Source organism: Eurypyga helias, unplaced genomic scaffold (assembly GCF_000690775.1).
Source record: "Eurypyga helias isolate BGI_N326 unplaced genomic scaffold, ASM69077v1 scaffold7270, whole genome shotgun sequence".
Taxonomy (NCBI): Eukaryota; Metazoa; Chordata; class Aves; order Eurypygiformes; family Eurypygidae; genus Eurypyga; species Eurypyga helias.
The window spans coordinates 4266-25588 of NW_010223730.1; the positions used below are offsets into that span (position 1 = coordinate 4266).

The 21323-nt window shown below is 35.9% G+C and overlaps 1 protein-coding gene across 1 annotated transcript in view; it reads right to left on the bottom strand.

Moving 5' to 3' along the window:
- Positions 1–918: 918 nt before the first annotated feature.
- Positions 919–21323, bottom strand: part of LOC104503148 (tolloid-like protein 1) — a gene marked incomplete at its 5' end in the record, with an annotated part of 75003 nt that continues 54598 nt past the window's right edge. The window contains 6 exons of the mRNA XM_010150108.1: positions 919–1185; positions 2818–3068; positions 8147–8360; positions 12706–12833; positions 14238–14363; positions 21032–21212. Coding sequence (XP_010148410.1) covers positions 1060–1185; positions 2818–3068; positions 8147–8360; positions 12706–12833; positions 14238–14363; positions 21032–21212 — 1026 coding nt within the window. The remainder of the gene's footprint in view (positions 1186–2817; positions 3069–8146; positions 8361–12705; positions 12834–14237; positions 14364–21031; positions 21213–21323) is intronic.

Consider the following 21323-nt stretch of genomic DNA (forward strand, 5'->3'; position numbering starts at 1 on the left):
CATCACAGATACTCTTACTCCCAGAAAAAAAAATTTTGGGAAACCTCCCTCTTGGATACTACTGCAGCTTCGTTTCTGAGTAGCTAAACCAGACAACTCATTCACGAAGAGATCCAAAGAAACAAAGCTTTGTAGTGGTTCCAAATGTGCTGCTGAAAACAAATTCAGTAGGAGGAGTTTCAGGTGATCTTTGACTATTTGTTTCACATGGATACAGATTTTGATTCAAGACAGGTTTTCATTCCAGTCTACGTTCAGTGCAAAATAAGAGCACATCATCAGATAGCTTACTTAATCAGTAAACCAAACATTTTCAGATGCTTACACTGTTTAAATTCAGTCAGCTAGTGAGGGGTCAACTGATGGATGACCAATGTAACAGTTCAGAGTTCTCAGTCATTAGTAAAACAAAATTACTCTAAAGATCATTTATGTTTCAGAAGTAGGATTTTCCAGTTTTAAAACACTGATAACCTGATATGACAGATGAATTTGTAAAAAAAACAGAACAATGCAGGAAGATCTTCCCATTTCATATTTTCTTTCAAGTCCTTGTATACACCATATGCAGGTTACAAAGACAAAGCGACCAGATACAAGGACAGTATTTTTGAATGTGTGACCTGAAAGAGCTTTTTTCCCTCCTGGACACCATACATTTGTCAAGAAGAAAGAACAGTCTGTGGGGTCACTTACCCTGAATGCAACTGATTAAATCTGCACGCCTCTATGACAAACGTCAAACCAGGAACAAAAGCTTTTATATTCTCCCTGCATGCAAAGTCCTTTCACAAGCTTTGCAGAGACAGTCAAGTATGAAGCACACCATCATCTTGACTATTCCACTGGGATAGGTTTGGGTTTTTTTTCTTTTTTAACTTTATTTCAGTCTCTGGTCTTATAAGTTGCGATTTCAACTGAACTTATATAAAACATATGTGCTAATAACTTCAGTTTAAAAAAAAAAAAAAAACCAACCACAAAAAAAATGACAGGCCTTCCTTTCCACTGTGCACTCTTTCATTCTCACCCTCCTTTTCTGACATAGAGGTTCTTGTGTTATTTTTTGGTGTGCACACTACCTGGATATTTTATACTTCTGTATCGTATATGAAATCCTTTCTTGTTGATTGTATCATCAGTGTGGAAGTGAAGTAAAAGAGCAAAATAAATTTCTTCTGGTGGCTAAAAGAAGCAAATAAAAAAATAAATTATCTGTCCACGCCGTGTATTTATGCCATCTATTCACTTGTTTTTTCTTATGGATATTTCTCTTTTCCTGTTATGCCCTGTTGTGTAATTCCACAGGGCCTCCCATAGTGCCATCTAACATCATCAGACAGAATACACTTATCTCATTCAGCTCTCAATTACAGGCTAGGAATTTTAGAGGCAGACTGACAAAATGACGAACTAAATTCCCAAAAGCTGGAGGTCAGCTTAAATCATGATGTTTGGAATTTTATCAGCTCGCAGAAGTTTTGAAATTATTTACTATAACTCTTTGCTTTTGTATTAATGTGCACTCTTTCAATCTTGAGCTCTGGGCCTGAAAAGCATCTTTTCACACAATCTAAATAAATGTGGTATCATACTTTCTGAATCTGATTTAGCTTCTCCCATTTGTATGGAGTATCTCTGCAATCTTTTTTTATGAGACAAAAAAAACAAAGGTCCTTGTTCTTTTGTCCTTCCCAGATGTCATCTGTACTTCTGCTGGAGTCATGTAACTGACTGGACAGGACCATACACAATATTCTGAATTTAGATAAACAACAAACACCAGTACCTGTTTTCCATCTTATTCTACACAGCCCTCATGATGGCCTGTTTTGTTGCTGAAGCACACTGATCAGAATTACCAGCTTCAGACTGGATTATTTTGCTTTCAATAGCTTTCCTGTTTCATTCCATCTTTTCTACATGGCCTCTGAAGCTATTGATCCATACCTTACCCGAACTAAACCAACAATAAAACCCATGTTTGATCCAGCACTATGGCTGAATCAAAAAATACATGGGGTTAATTAAGCATTCCTATCATCTCATGTGGAGTCTTTAAAACCTTTTATATCTAGGCAAAGAGTGTATGTCTGAAAACGTGTTTGCATTTACACACATACAAAGAATTGGTGAGGACTTGTGGCATCATTGCACCAGCTTTCACAAGGCATGCAGCCAACAGAACAATACAAGTCTAAAAGAAGAAATAGGATACATCCTTTTCAGGATATCACCTAGCCAATTTCCTCCCTGCCTCCCAGTTAATACATGCCAGAGATGCATATGGGACAACAGGGCTTTTGAGGGTCCATATTAATCACACGGTTTAGGAATACTTTTTTTCCTAAAATCAGACTTAAGGAGTAGATTAGCATATTATAAATGCTTCCCAGGAGCCTCTCCCCCTATAAAATGTGGCTTCTTCATTCAAATTGAAAGAATTTTAATGTGATAATTTTGAACACCAGTGCATTTCACTCTCTGTCAGGGAAAAAGGTGCTAACCCTTTTTGTGGGTTAAAGGCTGATAAACACTCCACTGTCAGCTACTTAAAGCTTAACATATCATTATAATACTTTTGTCAAAAACTAGATAAGAATATTTAGTGTTAAATATATTTCAAGGGAATGCTTGTACTACCAGCCTGCAAATTTATATTTAAAAAAACCCAATAATCTGAAGCACGTAATCTAGTATCTTTATTATAATGTGTAGGAACAGAACCTCATCCTTTCTTGACTCTTTCCTTCCTCTGCCCTGCCTTTCATATTCTTTTTGTTGTGGAAATAAAAAGTTTAGTACCTGATTACTTACCCCAGATCCACAAAATCGACCAAGTCTCACAGCTGTCTTATCATGGCCATCAAAGAGCTCCACGTAATCGTAACCACAGTCTGCTTCTTCTTCAACCTCGAAAGTCTGAAACATTAACTCGACTCGATAGCCATGCTCTGACACCAGGAGCCAGTCGCAGTCTGCCTGAACTGGATAGTTGTTATCACCAAACTGAGCATGCGAGTACAGATCTTTGGCCTTGGTTTCAGCTTTCAGGCGACCGCCACACTCTAAAACAGAGAAAAAAAATAAGAACAAAGAAGTTTGAAGGCTGAGTGATTTTCATTCTATAAGCAGGTCAACCAAACAAGGTGTAAAGTACTACCCAGTGTGAATACAAACCCATCATTCTGAGTTTTCTCTATACAAGTTCTGTTTTATAACTACAGAAACTAGAGCATAATTCATCATTTTCACTTGAAAGACCAAAAGGCAGAGAACATCAAAGTTGTAAGGAATGTGGTTCAAGAGGCAGGACATTCTTATAGCAGACATTTCAGAGGTACCTGTGGCCAGCAAGACAAGTCCTGTAAGTGAGGCATCCACATTTCAGTGGGGATAGCCTTTCCACATGTGTTAACATCACCATTGCAAGTGGCAGGGGAGGATCAGCTCTAGCCCATGTGCAGCCAGCCAGCAATCAACTGCTAAAATCCTGTGTTTCGTAAGAGTACCAGCTTTAACCATCATGTGCTGCCTGAACAACCAGCTCAGTATCAAACACCACTGCCAAGCTCACTAGTTTGTTCACTGCATGGTTTGTGGACATGAACAGGGCAAAAGATTGTGGCCTGGAGAAAGTTGCTACTACAAGAGAATTTTTGCATCTAAAAGCCTGCTCTTGAGGTAAGTCCTGAGCTGGAGGTCCGTGCCCTATGCCAAAACAGTATTTACAGTATAAATCTCTATTTGTACACAGTAGTAAAATGCATGTGTTGCTTTAGGGATTGTTTATAACTGCCCAAACAGTTAATAATTTAAATATGAATGATCTTTACTGTATAGTCCAACAAGCTGTTCTTTAGCCAGTTTGCTGAAGGAGAACAGAAATTGCTGAAAATGCATTGAACAACAATGACAAATATCCCACTAAAAGCAACAAACCAGCATCTAGTAATTTACCCTTTCTAAATATTTTCAGCAGCTATAACTAAAACTAGTATTCTATCCTAAACAGCCAATGAATTTAACTTCTACACTAACTTAAACATATAGATGCTATGTGTTTGCCAGTTAAAAGTTCTATTACAATGTAACCAACAACAGATGGAAAATTGTACTTAAAAAAAAAACAACATTGTTTTTTATGTTTCCAAGAGATGGGTGGAGGCTCTTTTTCTTTACAGATACAAAGATTTCAATGAAAACAGCATAATTTTGATCTGGTTTCTCATCAAGAGCAATTCATCCCTTATACCACTGTACAAACACCAAGTGCAAAGTACCTTGCAAGTTTAGATTCGTGTTTTATAAATAAATGAACAGATAATTCTATCTGCATTTTGATCAAACATAGCTCTTATAAACTGATCATTTTATAATAACCTGATATTATAACATGAAGAGATAATTTGAATTTTACTTCAGTGCAATGTATTCCACCCACATTATACATGACCAAGTGCAATGTTATATTGTGAGGAATCACATTTCATCTGGAAATGGATGACAGTAATGACCAAATCATTATTTTAAAAAAATACGGTGTTTTTTGTAATAAGAAAATTAAGGAATCAAAGCAGGAAATATTAATTATATACGTAGAGTAGTCCATTATGCATGATCTGTTGTTCATTCTGAAATTTCAAAATTTTTTTTAAAGAACAGATAAGAGCACATGATAAAGAAAATTTGTCAAATGAGAGAGTTCGAACAGTTATTTCTCACTAGTATTCTAATTTACTGATCCTCTCTCTCTCTCTCCCTCCCCACTCCCGTTGTTTTTTTTTTTTCTTAAGTACATTTACTTCTCTGGTTTTTTTGACTGGACTGCTGCCAACAGCAAGAACATCTCCCTGCTTCAGACACAGAACAGCTGCTAAGGAGAAAATGTTTAATGAACTGTCTGCATTGTTTCTATCTGCTAGCTACAGCAGACAGGAGCTTAAAAGAAAGTTGTAGTCATACTAGCAACTACAGAAAATGGCAATTAACTTTCCTTTGCCCCTCTCCCATGTATTATACAGCCATACATTTTAGGATAAAGTATCAATTTGAGAATTTAGATGTCAAATTTTCAATTTCTTAAGGGCTAAGTTCTAGTTTAAAACCTCTAGATCCAGCCCGCACAATGTGGTGGGCATTAGGTGGGGTGGGACAGGCTGTGATGGGTCTGCACAGAGCAGAGCAGTGCCATGCAGCAGCACTTGCTCAGTCCTGATACCAGGACTAACCTAGCTGTACTGACCATCATTGTGCACATACGCCTGCTCTGCTGTAGACATGATGTATAGATCTGACTGTAAAGAAATGTGCCTGACTTGTAAAATGCTGTTGATCTGAGAGCTTTAGGCTAAAGACATTTTTCTAGATCAGCTAAGGAACTAAAACCCTTTCTTGTTTCCTGCCCTTTCTATGGGCTTCTCACAAACATAAGAGCAAATTGTGTAGTAGTCTCTAGACTGTTTAACAAGCTACACAGATAGTAATCTTAAGTCCACACTACCTGAACTAGTGGAAAAAAAGATTATAAGTTTGATAGAGCATAGACATGTTGAATTATCACAGTCATTTTAGAAGCAATACAGGAGTCTAAACTGAGTGACATCTGAGGTGCCCAAATTTGTCAGAGACATCCTCCCAAGGTTAGCAAGTAGGAACAGGACCTACAGCAGACCTGCAGCCTCCTGCAGCAGTGCCTGGAGGCCAGGCACCATGAATGAGGCCTTACAGAAGGAAACTGGATGCTTGTGTTAGGGCAACCCAATTACTCCATGGGCAATGATGTTTAACATTCTGTCAAGAGCATTTTATAACCTCCTTTTGGATGGGTTATGCCTTCTCCAAGAGGGAAAATATAACACAACCTTTTCCTAAAACCACATTGCACTTTAAAAGCAGCATTTCATAGGTTTTCCTCCACCCAAGGAAACTCCTCTATCCAATCTATTTTTTTTAAAACTTTATTGCCTCCTCTGCTAGCATATTTATCCTGTTGTCTGAGATATTCAAAGGAAATCTGGAGTTTGGATAGTGTTTCAAGCCAGAAAGTGTCACGAAAGGAAAATCAACATCACCATTGGGACCTCTGGAGTAAGAGGCCATTAAATCATGAAGATACCAGGAATACAGCAGCACAGACATCTCTGGGCATAGAATCCAGTTACATTACACAGGTCCTTCTACTGAGTTCTGCCCAGAGGTCAGAACTGAAGGAAGCAGCTTCCACAGCTCTCCCTGTCTCTCTGCATAGCTATGCAGGATTGAGTACAACCTTGCCTACTGCTATTGCATACCATCAATTAGTATTTGCTAGAAAAAATAAAATAAGGACATACAATCCACTGTCTATAAACTTGCTAGATAGCTATTCATTCACTTGTCTGTCCAAAGCACAGAAGTTATATTCCCACGGAGCATCTATGTTTGGCTCAAGACTGCAGGAAAAGGCTGCAAGATCTGAGTTGTCTCTTATTCAAACACTCCCTCAAAGCACATGATGGTGATGTGATGTTCGACGTAGTGAGCAGCTTGTGCAACAGCAGTTGACAGAAGTGTCTTCTCTTAGGGAGACAGATGTTACATTTTTACAACATTCTTAAAAATTGGGCTGATTTTATTCTTCAGACGTTTTCAGGAAAGCATTATTATGCATACTAAGAAACGTTTTATAGTTAAGGCACATAAAACTCAGCAGGTATGAGGGAAATTCCAGCAAGTCATAACATAACTAGCAATCTTTAGAAGTTTTAGTATACATTTGAACTTCTTTCACATAGTTGCTGCTCCAGTGCTGCAAATTGTGAGAAGAATAAATGAGGCTCTAATTTTACAACACCTGTTTCTAAGAAGAGTTATGACCTTTATCTATTTACCCCAAGCTAATTTAAAAATGAGTAATTATTACCATTTCTATCTAATTTTCTATCTAAGGGAGGGGATTACTGTAGTAGGAAAGGCAAACTATGGCATGCTTGTAAAAGAGGATTTTCCACAAGAAAACCAAATTGAGGTACAGGTAGCTAAACTTTTCATTTTCCAGGCCCAGATCATGAAGGGTGAGTAATTCATATACTATTGCCTCCTGCCTTTCTTTGAAAGGGAAATTAAAATATTAAAGTTTTAGAATAATTCTTAACAAAACAGAAGGGAAAAATAGAAAGTGATAATACTGATATATTGGGATTTGCTAGTTGAGCATTACACATCAACATGATGAATACTTTGGATAATATCAAATGGTATTAACAGTGACTAATCTCCCTGATTACTATCTTCTATTGATAACTGCTACCTCTCAGTAAATCTTATCTACCACAACAGATATTTATAATTTTTTTGCATTAATATTTATTTCCTAATACTGGATGAATTAGAATGGACTTTGGAAAGTAAACACAGACATTATAGCTGAAGAACAAAACTAAAAAAACCCCAAACCCCTCATCTTACAGGAAGAAGTGGAAGTTCAGAGAGTCAGCACCAGGGGCCACTGTAAGCCAAGCAACTTCAGGAAAAAGTATACACACTGAAAATGTCGCAAGAAATTTCTTAATGCAATTGCAAACCACTATTTTTAATTTCAGTGATTTCTGCCAAAGAACAAAATTAAATGGTAAATGTGAAAGAGATTATATTCTTAAGACCTTAAGAAAGTCTTCAGTGTTGCTTTATCTTATTTTTCTTTGGCCTGACGTTCCTTTTTATCTCTACAGGAAAGTAATAGCTGTTTACACAAAACCCAGACTTTTGTTTAAGTTAGAAAAGGAAAGTAATGGAGGTGCATTACATGCCCCAGTGAAGTTATTGCCATTACAAATAAAATTAAAACCTCTTGAAACTTTTACAGAATAAAGGCATGAATATTAAGAAATATTTCAGACTGTCTATGATGATATCTTCTTTTTTTTTGATTCTGTTTCAAAATCTTTTAATCATCTATGAGAGAGAGACAGATATATGACTAAAATATTAGAGAATACTTTCTGTAATCTCAGAGCTTTACTACTATTCTGAAAGTTTCATTCGATTTAGTTGTAACATTGTATTATTTGTTAAGTCATCCGACTCCTAGAAAAGAAAAGCCTGAATATCTTCCACTAAAGAACAAAGGGGAAATTATTAGTAAAAAACATCCTGATTTTCTGACCTGTAGAGTGCGTTGCTTGGAAGCCTTTTCTTTGAACTGATGCATCAGAAATAAAGCGGAGAAACATTTTGTTGCCAGTAGCAATAAGAGGATCTGGTATCTTATTGCCACATAAGCGTCCCAGAATTGGTGATTTTTCACTTTCACCGTCAAACACTTCCAAGTGGTCATAAGCACATTCTTGATGCTGTTCTATCTCAAATTCACTGAAGGTCTGGAGAAAAAGCAAAATGACTCAATGTAGTACTCATTTACTGTATTTATATGGTACATATGTACTGTTAGTAGGTTTCAGAATACAAAGTAGGTGTGCTTAAGAGGGCAGATTTAGCATTACTGCTCCTAGAAGTCTATTGCTTTTAATAACATACTGATTTTGAGAAAGTGGAATAATAATTAAGACACTGAATTTTAAAAGGACATCATCCTTCATATAGAAAGGGACTAGAATCTTTATAGATAATAAATACCCATAGAAGAATGGAGAATCTAGGATACTACGGACTTTCTGTTGTATTTGCAGTTTTTAGGATTATTCAGAAGATTATAGTTGAGGACTGATTGAAACATCTGCAAAGCATAATGCACCCCCACACACTTTTTTCTTCTTTTTAAAATTTACCTCACACTGCAACTAAAGCCTTTGAGAATGACCTTTCCACATGAATGGTTACGCATGAAAGCTATATTTTCTAATCTATTATCTAGAGATTTATTTTTTATTATTACAACACTAACAATTTTTCAGGCTGCACCCTTCATGCTAAGATTTCATTGTGGGGAAAAAAAAAATAATGTTCATTGTTTATTAAAAAAAACTTCAGCAGACTATTTTGCTGTCCTCAGCTCTCAAGAAAATTCAATTTGCTGCCATAGACCGAACACAAACTGGGGCTCACAAACTTTACTTCATTTCAAATCCGTAATGTTTCTTCTACACTTCAAAACATTATTTAATTTCTGAGCTCCTAGGGAGTCTCAGCCTCTCTAAATTCTCATCTTAAAAATTAATTGTAAATTGCAAATCCTTTGGAGCAGAGCCTGGCCAACTTACATTTACAAACTTTTGGAATTTAGATTTCTCAAACTCACTGTCCATCCACAGGCATTTCTGAAAGTTGTATGCTGTACCCTAGAGAAACTGTTAAAACACATACAGCAAATAATTGTTTTTCAAATATGGAAGAGTATCTTCCAAGACTGACTGGTATCAACAAATTTATTTCAAGAGGTCATCTAAGACTTTTCAGATAAGAATTTTGACCAGGGCTACATTTCAGCAAGAAACCTAAATCTTGAAATCTGGTAATTTCCTTTCACGTAAACACTGAGAGGGCAATAGACATGCACATCTTTGTGAATTTTCAGAAATTACCAACAATTTAATATGGAATTCAAAATCTGTTTTATTCAACAGAATAGCATAAAAGTGCTAAGTAGAAATACTCCCATGAGTAGTCATATACCTGACTCTTTATGACCCACACCCACCCCCCAGAAAAAAAAAAAAAAAAAGCAAAGCAAACAGTAAAGGATTAAGAAGAAATAATTAAAAAGAATAACTGAACTCTCAAATACTGAACAAATGTCACAATTGCGCATTTTACCTGGTATACCAAAACAAACCTGACCTACTGAATCCTTTGTTGGATCCAGCCAGTGTGAAATGTGATGGCAATTTATATTAACAGCTAACCTAAAGGAAATATAAAGAGCTAACACAAAGCCTTTTGCTGAAAGGACTGGAATATTCAGAACACACTTGTTTTGTGAAATGTGAAGAGTTGCATGATGCAGTGGATGTAGGTTCATTTCACAGGAAAGTTTAAGGGGTTTATTGAGGGAACAAAACTGCAGAGGCAGTGAAAACAGCTGTACAGCAGTCTCTCCTGCTGCTCTTATATTGTAGTCAGCCATCCTGCTTTTATGATGCCAAGTACGTGTTGCCATTTAAACCCAAATAAAATCTGATGGATTAAGAAAAAAAAAAAAAAGAAAGAAAGAAAAAAACAGGCCAGAAAGCTGAGAGACTAAATGTAAGGGAGTTAGTTAAATATAGAATTGAGTCAAGCCAACTTGGAATTGACGGGAGTAATAGTGTGAGCCAAAAGCAGCCTGCAGAATTTAGTTTTCTTTTAGAGGAAACTTATATCAGTTTTATTCAATTGTCATCAGTACAAAAAGTTCACTCTCTAGGAAACACTTCTCACCATGAAGTGTACAACACCAATTATTTTTAATATTTGACTTATCACTGAGATACCTAAGTCTGCAGGGAGACAGAACGTGTTATATTTGGTCAAAGAACAGAAAAAAGTCCTAAATCTGTTGTGAGTCTAACAGCTGATTCTAACAATTACAAAGAAAATCAAAGGCATTGGTTTTTTGGGTTTTTGTTGGTTTGTTTTTCGTTTTTGTGTTTTGGGGTTTTTTTAAAGTAAATCTTAAGTCCTTTAAGAACTCAAAATGCCTAATATTTCAAAACACTCAGAGATGATTCTCCATTTTTTTTAAAAGCAGCCATTTCCCAGAAGTGGACTAAGAGCAGGCTTGGGAGAGGAGAACTGGCACAAACTTTCCTTAAAGTTGAACACGACTGAAGAGTTGATGCCAACAGAGTTCACAGATGATTTAATTAAATTGGTAGTATAAGTAAACCCACTCCATCTCCTGGAACAAATGCTTTTGAATACCTACCCCATCATGTCTACAGTCCCCATTTTGATTGTCTCATTAGTGGGGATAGTATTCAGAAATGTTGCATATAGCTCCTGAACATCCAGCCCTTTCTATCTATAGCACTCAACTGAGTAGATATGTTGGTGCCACTTATGGATAGCTGCCTGAATGGGACACTTAAGCCTGTCTCCTATAAACATCCGGCTGATTAGCTTATGAAAATCTCTCTCTCTGCTACATACATTTTCAAAGACATCTTTATCTACACATCTAATTTAAAAATTCTGAAATGTATATTTATTTTTTCATAGGCCTCTTAATTACACCAAATGCTTAACTTCAATCTTTCTAGAAGTAGATATTTCAATGATTATCAAAATGAAAGAAATCACCACAGAAGACATCTGTACACACACACCTTCTCAAAAAATTAAGTACAGCCTCACTATTCATGTGGTTTGTTACCATGAAGAAACAATTCTTTTCCTTGTTCAATTTTTCTAAGTAAACTGTGAACAGTAAACTTAAATATGTTGCCGAAGTCCAAGAAAAAAATATTTATCTATCATGGAAGTATGGTATTAATATTATTATTATTGATATGGCATCTTGCTGTACTGGACAGACTTTAAAGGTATTATACACACAGAATTTAGTAGATGTGTTACTTCACTGAAGAAATACAAATGCTGGAATTTTGGCCACTGAGGTTAAAAGTACTAAAAAAGCTTTTCCATTAACATGTCCGTGCCCATGCCTGGCTGGCTTTGATTTATTCAGCCAGGATGAAGAACACTTGCTCAGAAGTGGCAGTAGGAAAGCTGGCTGGATCAAAAACCTGGTTTTCACCCTTTGAATGGACAGAGCCTGCATACCATTCATTTTCCAACCCCTGCACCCCTTCAAGCAGTTTAACCATTTTCCTTCTGGTGATCAGGGATCAATACATGATCCCACATCAGCACCAGTAACAGGGGTTATGGTTTTGGCTAAGGTCAGCAGTTATGAGATGACAATATCCCTTTCATCCATGCATCAATACTGCCTATTTTATCTACCTCTCTGAAGCAAACACATCACCCTTCTTAAGCTTATTTATTTGCTGTAAAACACTTGTTAAATCAATTTATCAGATTGTAAAATATGTCAAGGCAGCTTTTATTGTGGTCGTCCCCTGAGTACTCACTGAAGGAACACTGGAGCTGATCTCAAAGCAGAAAAGTCTCCTGGGCAGGTCCATGCCTTTGGCTTTGTACAGAGGCTACATAATCTCAGTAGATCTGTAAAGTTCCCTAAGATCTGTTAGCCTATCTTCAGCCACCAGCAATGTCCTCAGCTAGCTGGACACAAAGGTCACTTTACTCTATTTAGGCTACTTTTCTACTTAAGTTAACATTTGGAGCCACTTTTAAATTAGAGGTCCAGATTCTTGGGGTTTGTATTTTCTTTTCCTTCTTGAAAAGTACAGAATAGAAATGCAAAACGTGTGTGGAGAAGACTGTACATAACTTCCAATTTTGCTTATTCTATATATTGGAGTTTGCATAAATGGCCTCTGCCGTATTTGTCAAAACTTTGTGAAAATTTTATGAAATGCAACAATGGTATAACACAGACTGACAGGAGAAGATTATTCCTCCTGCTCTTTGCTGTCCAGAGTATTTACAATCACCACAAACTTAAATTCTCAGCTCTGTGATATTGAGTAGCCCCAGTTGGCCAGGAATAGACAGGAGTCAGCAGGTTTTTAGAACAGTTTACCTCTGGGCTGCAAACTGACAGTAAAGTTTAGTCACAGGTTTTTACTGTTGGGTAGTCAAACCAACAGAAGCAGGTTTGATGGAAGAAAAAAGAAAAAGGAAAGGTAGGCAGAAACTCACCAATCTGACCCTCTGCCCAGGTGTGGCACTGATTTCCCACGTGCACTCCTTTCTGCTGGGATACTTGTCGGGCCAGTTGGGACTCGTGATGATGCCATTGGGACTGTGGATCTTCTGTTCACACTCAGCTGTACCAACACAGACAGCACCGGTTAATCTGGGGGTCTGCATTCAGAGCTAGCCAGAAAAATATTTTTTGACGGGGGACGCACTGAATCAAAACAATCTTTATGAAGGCAGCTAAGCATGCTCTTCACTGTGCATGATCACGTCCTTCCCCTTTGGCAAACAGTTTATGGCAATTAACCCAGCATGACTTTTTATTGATTGTTGTGAAACCTACACGGTTGTTTACAATAGGAGCTTTTGGGTTTTTTAAGTATTATAAAGGAATATACATAAGCATTAAAATTTAATCAAGCATTTTTGTATTCCCCCCATTCTACATACAAATAAGTGTGAAAATCTATATGAGAAATCTTGTTACTCCAACTTCAAATGATATTTCTTGAACAATTTATTTTTCTCTCCTCTCCCTATTTTTCTTATTGCAGCTGCAGACCAATCATTTTGATTTCTAAATCACTGTTTCTAGGGACATACATACAACTGGAGAACATCTAAGACTAAACTGTGAATATGTTCCAAGAACAGATTAGTCATTCACATCATAACTGAATCATCAGAAGTGCCTTTCTGTGAATAAATACAAAGAAATAAAACTTAGATGACAAGGAAGAAACCAGTTTCATTTTTTTTATTTAGTTTTTTAACTATCTCTAATTTCTTTATAAACATGAGAATTATTCAAAAGGAATCTTATAGAGCAAGCATTATTCCAACACCAGTGATAATGCAAGTGATTCCTAAAGGGGCACATCTTTACTCACAAATTAAATCAATTCCAGAATAAAGCCTTGAGAAGTTACAGTAGTTCACATGATATTGCACCCTTAACGTTCATTTGTAGATAATCTAAATTCTACTCTAGCCCCAAAGCCTACTGTTTTCTTGGAGGTAGACATACCTTAAGACAGCAGATAGGAAGAAAGATGCATAGGGACTTGACGGGAATTTAGATTGTCTGAATATATCCCCTAAAACGAACCCAGAAAGGGCAGATACAGTTTCAATGTGACTGCAAGGAAACTAACTGCTACTGACAGGAGCAAATGGCAACTTTATTGGACTTCTCTCCAGCAACACTATCCCTCTGTTTAATACAACATTAGATGAATACTCCACTACAGCCTTAAATGTTCTGCACTTCACAACACTATTCAAAGTAACACTCCCTGCCAATGATCCCAAGTTGTCCAAACTGCATTCCTGTGGACCTCAAACTCAGCCACACACAAATGCTGAGGATAGAGGGGATGGGACAGGGAGGGTGGGGGGCTGTTTATACGCAAATGTCTAAGTTCCCATTGCCAAGACCTTTCTGTTTCCTTTATTTTCCTTGGAAGGAGAGCTACAGAGACCTTTCTGTAATACAGTTGTATAATCAACCATTCAAATACCTTACTACTTACCCTCTTTGCAGTCATGTTTGTTTTCATGCAGCACAAATCCATTTCGGCACTGGCAAACGTAGCTTCCTACTGTGTTGATGCACTCGTGTTGGCAGCCACCATTGTCCTTCGAACACTCGTCCTTGTCTAAGAAATACACAACAAGGTCGGGTGAGCATCACTGCTAGCAGTAGTCCTTGTCACCAAAAAGAAAAAGGTTTAGCACAGTGTTTGAGTCCAGAAAAGGATAAGTTAAGGCACAGTCACTCCTCTCAGTATAGCAGTTTCATGGGACATAGTTCTAGCCGCTAATTGCTCAGCCTACAACCTTGCACGACGGCAGAAATAGTCTCTCTCATCTTTCTAGGAAGTGAGGGATAGTTCCTAGGGGAGAGAAACACTAAGAAAACAAGTTAAATCAAAGGAGATAAGACAGTTACCAGCATTTACTCTTTCAAGTGGTCTAGCTGGTAAAAATTTCATAAATATCTCATCCAAGCTTTATTTCAGTAAACAAAAGGAGTGTAATTTATCTGTAATAATTTCAACTTTATGCAAATTCCAGGAATTAATAGTGGTATGTTGAAAGGAACATGTAGGCCAAACAAAATTTCAAGCTCTGCACATTAAACATGAAAGAAAAGAAGGATTTTCTATAAATTTTTTTAATAAATTGAATTTTTTTTCCCCCAGCAGAATGACAATGTGCTTTACTTTCAATGCATCTGGACATTACAGAACATCATAAAAAGAAAAACATTTCCTTGAAAAACATACAAAAGAAACTGGCATTAGTTATTTCAAGAAGATCTACAATATAACATGCAGTTCTGTTTATTAACATATAATCCTTTAAAAGAGCTTTTAGTGTGTTAGAAGTAAAGCAGAGAGTAGGGGAGGAAATATGACCTGCGTTAAACAGCTAGAAATTCATTGCATGGAAAAAAGCCAAACTAGATTAACAGACTGCCATTCTAGCAAGAGGCCTCAGCTGCCACACTTCTATGTCATTCCACTGTTGTCATTTTAGGTGACGCTGGTCCATTTAAAAGAGGCAGACTGCTCCTGATATATACATATATATACACATACATGTATATATGTATGGACATGTATATACTGATATATGTATAGACAGATATATATATAAAACAGAATCACAGAATGTTAGGGGATGGAAGGGACCTTCGGAGATCACCTAGTCCAACTCCCCTGCCAAAGCTGATTCACTTAGAGCAGGTAACCAGAGATACAAGAATATATACCTATATAAACCTATATATAAACATATATATATTTAAAACTGTATCTTATAAAATGTGTCAAAAGAAAGGAGGAAAAAGAACAAAGAAATTGTGTTCATCCCAGAGATCCAGTTGTTGTAGGGCTGGAATGCAGAGCATTCATCCCCTTCAGCCTCATGTACCTTGGAAAGCAGCAGTGAGCGTTATCTCCAAACAAGGTATCAAGTGATGTTTCAGACTTTAGTAGGCACAATAAGAATTTGTATAGATTACAGGTGACTATGGATAATTTTAGTCTCTTTTTGCTGTCTTACTTGTATATTTTTTGTCTCCTGCCTTTACTGCCACTCATATTCAGTAACATTGCATGCATTATAATTGCATACACATCAACTTTATCTGCCAAAATGTATGCAACACGAACTGTTAATTTGCAGGTCTTTAAAAAAAAAAAAATCAGCTTCTAATTATAATATAGTATAATGTACATTAATAATAATGTACATTAATAGAGAAATTCTGCAAGTCAAACCCAATAATCCATTGTATTTTGTCCTATAAATCTCAAATCTGTTTGTACTGAAAGTTTTTGGAAGCTTCCTGCAGATGTGAACAGACTTGAAGGTTAAGAAACCATTGAAAACATAGGTAGCTCCCAGAATCATACATCCAAAGGCAAATACTAGCTTTCATTTTGATAATGAAAGCAGCATAAAAACTCCACAATTCACATTGCCAGACTACATCTGGCAATGCAGTCCCAAATTGAGGTAGTAAATGCATTTAATTTCAAATAAAAGTTTTAATCTTTCATCTTTGCAAAAGCAAGCACTATCGTAAATTAATTCCATGTTGCAGGTGAAGAACAGTAGCAAGCCAATGAGAAATTAGAAATAATAGAACCAAAACTCTTCAGTATTTCCCCTCCTAAGCATTAGTTTGTAGTTTTCTACCCAGATAACAAAATAAATGGAAGGCAAGCTCAAAATGCATTCAGGGTAGACTTTCAAGTACAAAGTACACAAATTCTATATAAAAGACCTGGCCATTTTCATCTTCCACCAAACTGTGTGAAAATACTGAAAAGTATTTTAACATTCAATAATCTTATATTCTGCAAAATAATTTCTTGAGACAAGTACATACGCAAACAGTCTCATGTTGGACTTCCTCAGAGATAAAACAATGGGCAGAAGGTAGAAAGGAGAAGCTTTGGAACATATTTGAACATAATAATTACTTCTATGGGGTTAATCAAGGATGCAACTGTTGAACGAGCCTTCCTCACACTTCATAATTTGGAACAGACTTTCTGTCAGATTGCCCAGTTTCAAAATTCATGAAAAAACAATTAGTCTGTATTAGTTACAGGAACAAATGCTTTGCCATGTAGAAACAAAGCCATTTGTTATGCTGACAGATGGAAATGAGTCTCCCCATTTTGAATGGATTCTTTTTCTCATTTCAGTACTCAGAACAGGGAAAGATCCATTCTCAACAAAATGTTAGATTGAATCATTCAGAGGACAAATGGTCGTACCTCTGAGAACCTCAGAGGCCACCAGTCTGTGAATAATACGTACTCGACCAGAAGGGACCTGTATCAAGTCCTTGCAAGATTCAAAAACAAAAATTTTCTCTTTGCAGGCAGCTTTCTTGTCTGTGGAAAAAAATGTACCAGGATGGCACCAGAGGTGAGTTTGTGCTCCAAAACAAACTTGTTCAAGGTTAGAAACATCCTAGCTTTCTCTTGTTAACTGCTCGAGAAATTATCATGCAAGAAAAAATATGACATCAAACACCATGTATGTTTTGAATGATTATGCAGAGGATCATGTCTATTTAAAACACTGAAGTAACCCTAAAACTTACGATAAATGGAAGCAGCTTAGTGACATATTATCACTAGGTATTAACCATACCACTATACAAACACTGATTTGAAGAAATCATTAGGCTATCTTCTTGGAAACATCACACACACACACAAGATGTATATATTATTATCTTTTTTCCTCCCTAGAGTAAATTTAGCCTTATTGGCCCAGCAGACTGCATTAGGTCACTGTCTTGTAATAAAGAGCAGGAGAGAGAGAGAAGTACAGAAGAAAGAGAGAGAAAGCATATGAGCCTCATTACTGGAAGCTTTTAATTTAGAAGCCTAATATCCAATTCAAAAATATCTTAATAAATGTTTTAGAAAAAATATTATTTCCTGACTCCCTAGTTTCTTCTCTTGACCCAAGAAACTCAATTTTAAGTATACAAGTGTCTTTGGAGATTAGCTAGGTCCCTGCAGCAGCTCCCAACTGAGCTTTCTTCAGAACTGTCCCATCAAATGTAAATTTTACAGAATGTTGAAAAAAAAAGAATTTCTCACTTTCCAGTAGCACCTGTTTGGCTGTTAACACCATTTTACAGCCAAAAATGTAATTACATGTTGTCTTATATCAACATAAATACCTTCTTAACGCAGGTCATCTGTTGCTCTATGTCACTGTTTGCTTTCACAGTTTATCACAGCAGGTCCCAACCACCCAAAAACTGCTTTCTGTCGTCTGAGTTGGACCTGGGCCAAGGTTTCTCAACTATAGCTGTGGCTGCGGAATTGGCCACCGAAAATGTTGCCAAAAAAAAAAAAAGTTATTTGCCTGTGCTAAAAGAACACATTACAGTTCTTAATCTTCCAACTAGTCTGATTTACCCACTTCTCTTGCTGAGCATTGCATATGCTCTTTACTGGTGAATAGACTGTAAGATGCAGCGTTTTACTCATTACTGATTTTTTTTTTCATGATGTATGTTTTTATAAATAAATACTTACACATATTTCTACTGTTGTTTAATTAATAAAACTTAAATACCTTCCAGCAAGTATCTTAGACACTAGCACTAAGTAATTCACCACAGATATTCAAAGCATTGTATTCTGAAGGCATATAAAGATACCAAGAGGCAAAAAAAAAAAAAAAAAGCCACTTCATCAGCTGAACAGTGGTTAGCTATCAACTGCCAAAAGTCAACATACTTGAAGTCTGAAGTTTGTTCCTCATTGACAGACCAATAGCATATTATGTCCATATTAAGCAATTCAGGGGTAAGAATATTATAGTGATTTCTGACAGTCACGAGAGTTTTGTCTGATGAATTATTCAGAGATTGCAACCTCTTTTTAGATACTTTAAGTTCAGAAGTTTGATTTGTCTCAAGCACTACAAAGTTTCTGTTTTGATCAGGAAATACTGTCAAAAGAGGAAAGCCAGATAACAGAGAAGAATAGAATCTGCTAGAAATGATAGCTGGAAGAGAATTGATAAAGAATAAATATAAAATACCAATTATCTGATCTCATATGAAACGAGACGAGATTATGGCAGAAATGTTTTATGAAGCATTCAGTAAATATAGATACTTACAGACTCAAAGATTATTTGCATCACCTATCTTTCTTTGAAAGGGATTAGATGTATTCTAATATAATTATAACAACACATAATACGTTCCTATTCATTGAAAAAAGAACATTAGCTCTGACATATCCCTGGCTAATAAACTTTTTGTGGTGATCAATGGAGTAATTCAAAGCTTATCTTTTTTAAATTACCAGGAAAAAACTGTTTTCACCTGTGGGGGATACAAACATTTCATTCAGAAGTGAAAAAGACAAGGAAAATAATGATTCTGAAGGATTAAATCTTCCTGACAATACACCCTCCATAACTCCATGAACTATAGCCCAGTCTCTGCCAAACATGCAGCATTGTCCTGATTTTTTTTTTTTTTTTGGAACCCACTCATAACATTAATAGATTATTTAAACTATCTCTAAAATAAATAAAAAAATAGATAAGTCTGTGGAAATTACTGCTTTAAAGAAAACCAAAATTAAACTGACTATAAATGTATAGATGTTCAGCATGTCTACAAGACAGAAATTCTGACTTACGGAGCTTACAAATTACAAAACTGTCATTGTCAATCTTATCTGACATAGCTGTATAGATCCTGAAAATATGTAACAAATTTAATTTTCAAGCCATTTTTAGAGCCAGAACATGTCAATACTTATTCATGTAAAAAGTTAAAATATGTGACACTTATTACAAATGCTGTGTAAACCTTGAAAGCTTCTTGATAATGCTGTAAAATATACATATAAAAGTAAAATGCGGTACTATATGTCAAGATAGATTTGAAAGACTACAACCAGAGAAACGTGATTACTAGAAAAAATAATATGCATTAGAGGAAGTAAAATGTTGGCTAAACTCTTTGTATGAGATGAAACACTTCCTTTCATCTTTCATAATTCCTTAAGAAAAATATCAAAGTAGCCATGAGAAAACACTGAAAGTCTAATCTGTTTGTTTTGACAGTTATTTTCCTCATTTTTTAAACCACATCATGTATACAATATATTGATTCTTACTACTTCATCATAGTTAAGTTATATTAGAGCTAAAAAAAAAACTTTCTAATTTATTCCAGCTTTGATAAAATATTTTAGCAACCAAACTCTAACAGCAGTACCCAGCAATATATTTTGCTACATGCTAAAAATAATCAGGATTCCCCAGATTCAGATTTTTAACTGCTATCAAAAAACTTGAGACAGAATTCAAATTTCAAATGCTTCTGCATGACTTCCAGTTTGAGGAGGTTGGTGGATGGGACTGTTTTGCTGTTTTCTTTTACATGAGATAAAATACAGGTGCCTATGTGTTTTACATGAGATAAAATACCTGTGCATATGTGTTCTTCTTGCACAAAAGAAGAACGCTAAGCAGAATTCCACTACTAACACCAGGTGGTATCCTGCCATAGATAGATTTTTATAGTCTATTCTCAATCGGTAACTGCAGCAACCACCATTGTGCAAACTTTCTCACATCTTCAGCTTCACTTGTGTCTAGTAGACTATTCTATACATGTTCTCTGATGGTATAAACTTCCATTGCTATGATCTGCACCAGTGAAATTACACTCATACATAAGAAGACACACATTTTTGCACGAGCAAGGTCTTAGGCCCTATTCTTCCTCAAAACATTAAGAAATGCAAAGTTTGGCAAGAAAATACCTATAATGTTAAACAAATGTTTTAGCACATAGTGATATTTTAATAATTAATGCAGTATATTAAGAGACTTAAATAAAAAAAAATCAAAACCAAAAAAATGTACACGGAATGTAATTCATATCACATTACAGCCAGGGTTTGAAAAAATAGTAACAAAACTTGGAATAAAAGAAATCCAATTGAAATTTAGGAACACTTATTAAATTTGCTTTTTTCGTCCATGTTTCACACAGTTTATTTGCCTCTGATGTCATTTAAATATATATATGCATTCCATATATATTCTACAGACATTACAACTCAGAACAGTATTTTAAGACAGGAGAATGGTTTATGCTTATATAAATGTAACAAACTCAAAGCTACTGTGAGAACTATAACGGAAAAGGCCACTCACTTTCCTCACTTTCATATCAAAACATAGTATTCACTCCACCTAGTCAGGGTATGCTCAGCAGCACTCACAGGAACACAAGAGTAATTTTCTATACCTGAGAAGAAGTGTGCCTTGAAGCCTTTTTTTGACACAGTGTTGTCAGATCTGAACTCAATCCGCATGTTGTTGTACTGAGAGGTGATAACTTCAGGCACTTCTGTACCACAAAATTTACCATGTAGTTTAGAATCAGAAGAAAGGCCACTACGAATCTCCACATAATCGTATTTGCAAACCTGAAAAAAAAAAGAAAAATATATTTTGGCTAACCAAAAGAAAAGCATGAAGTTGCTTACAAATGCAAAAACTCTGATTGGTATAGGCTGGTTAATAATAGGTTAAAAATA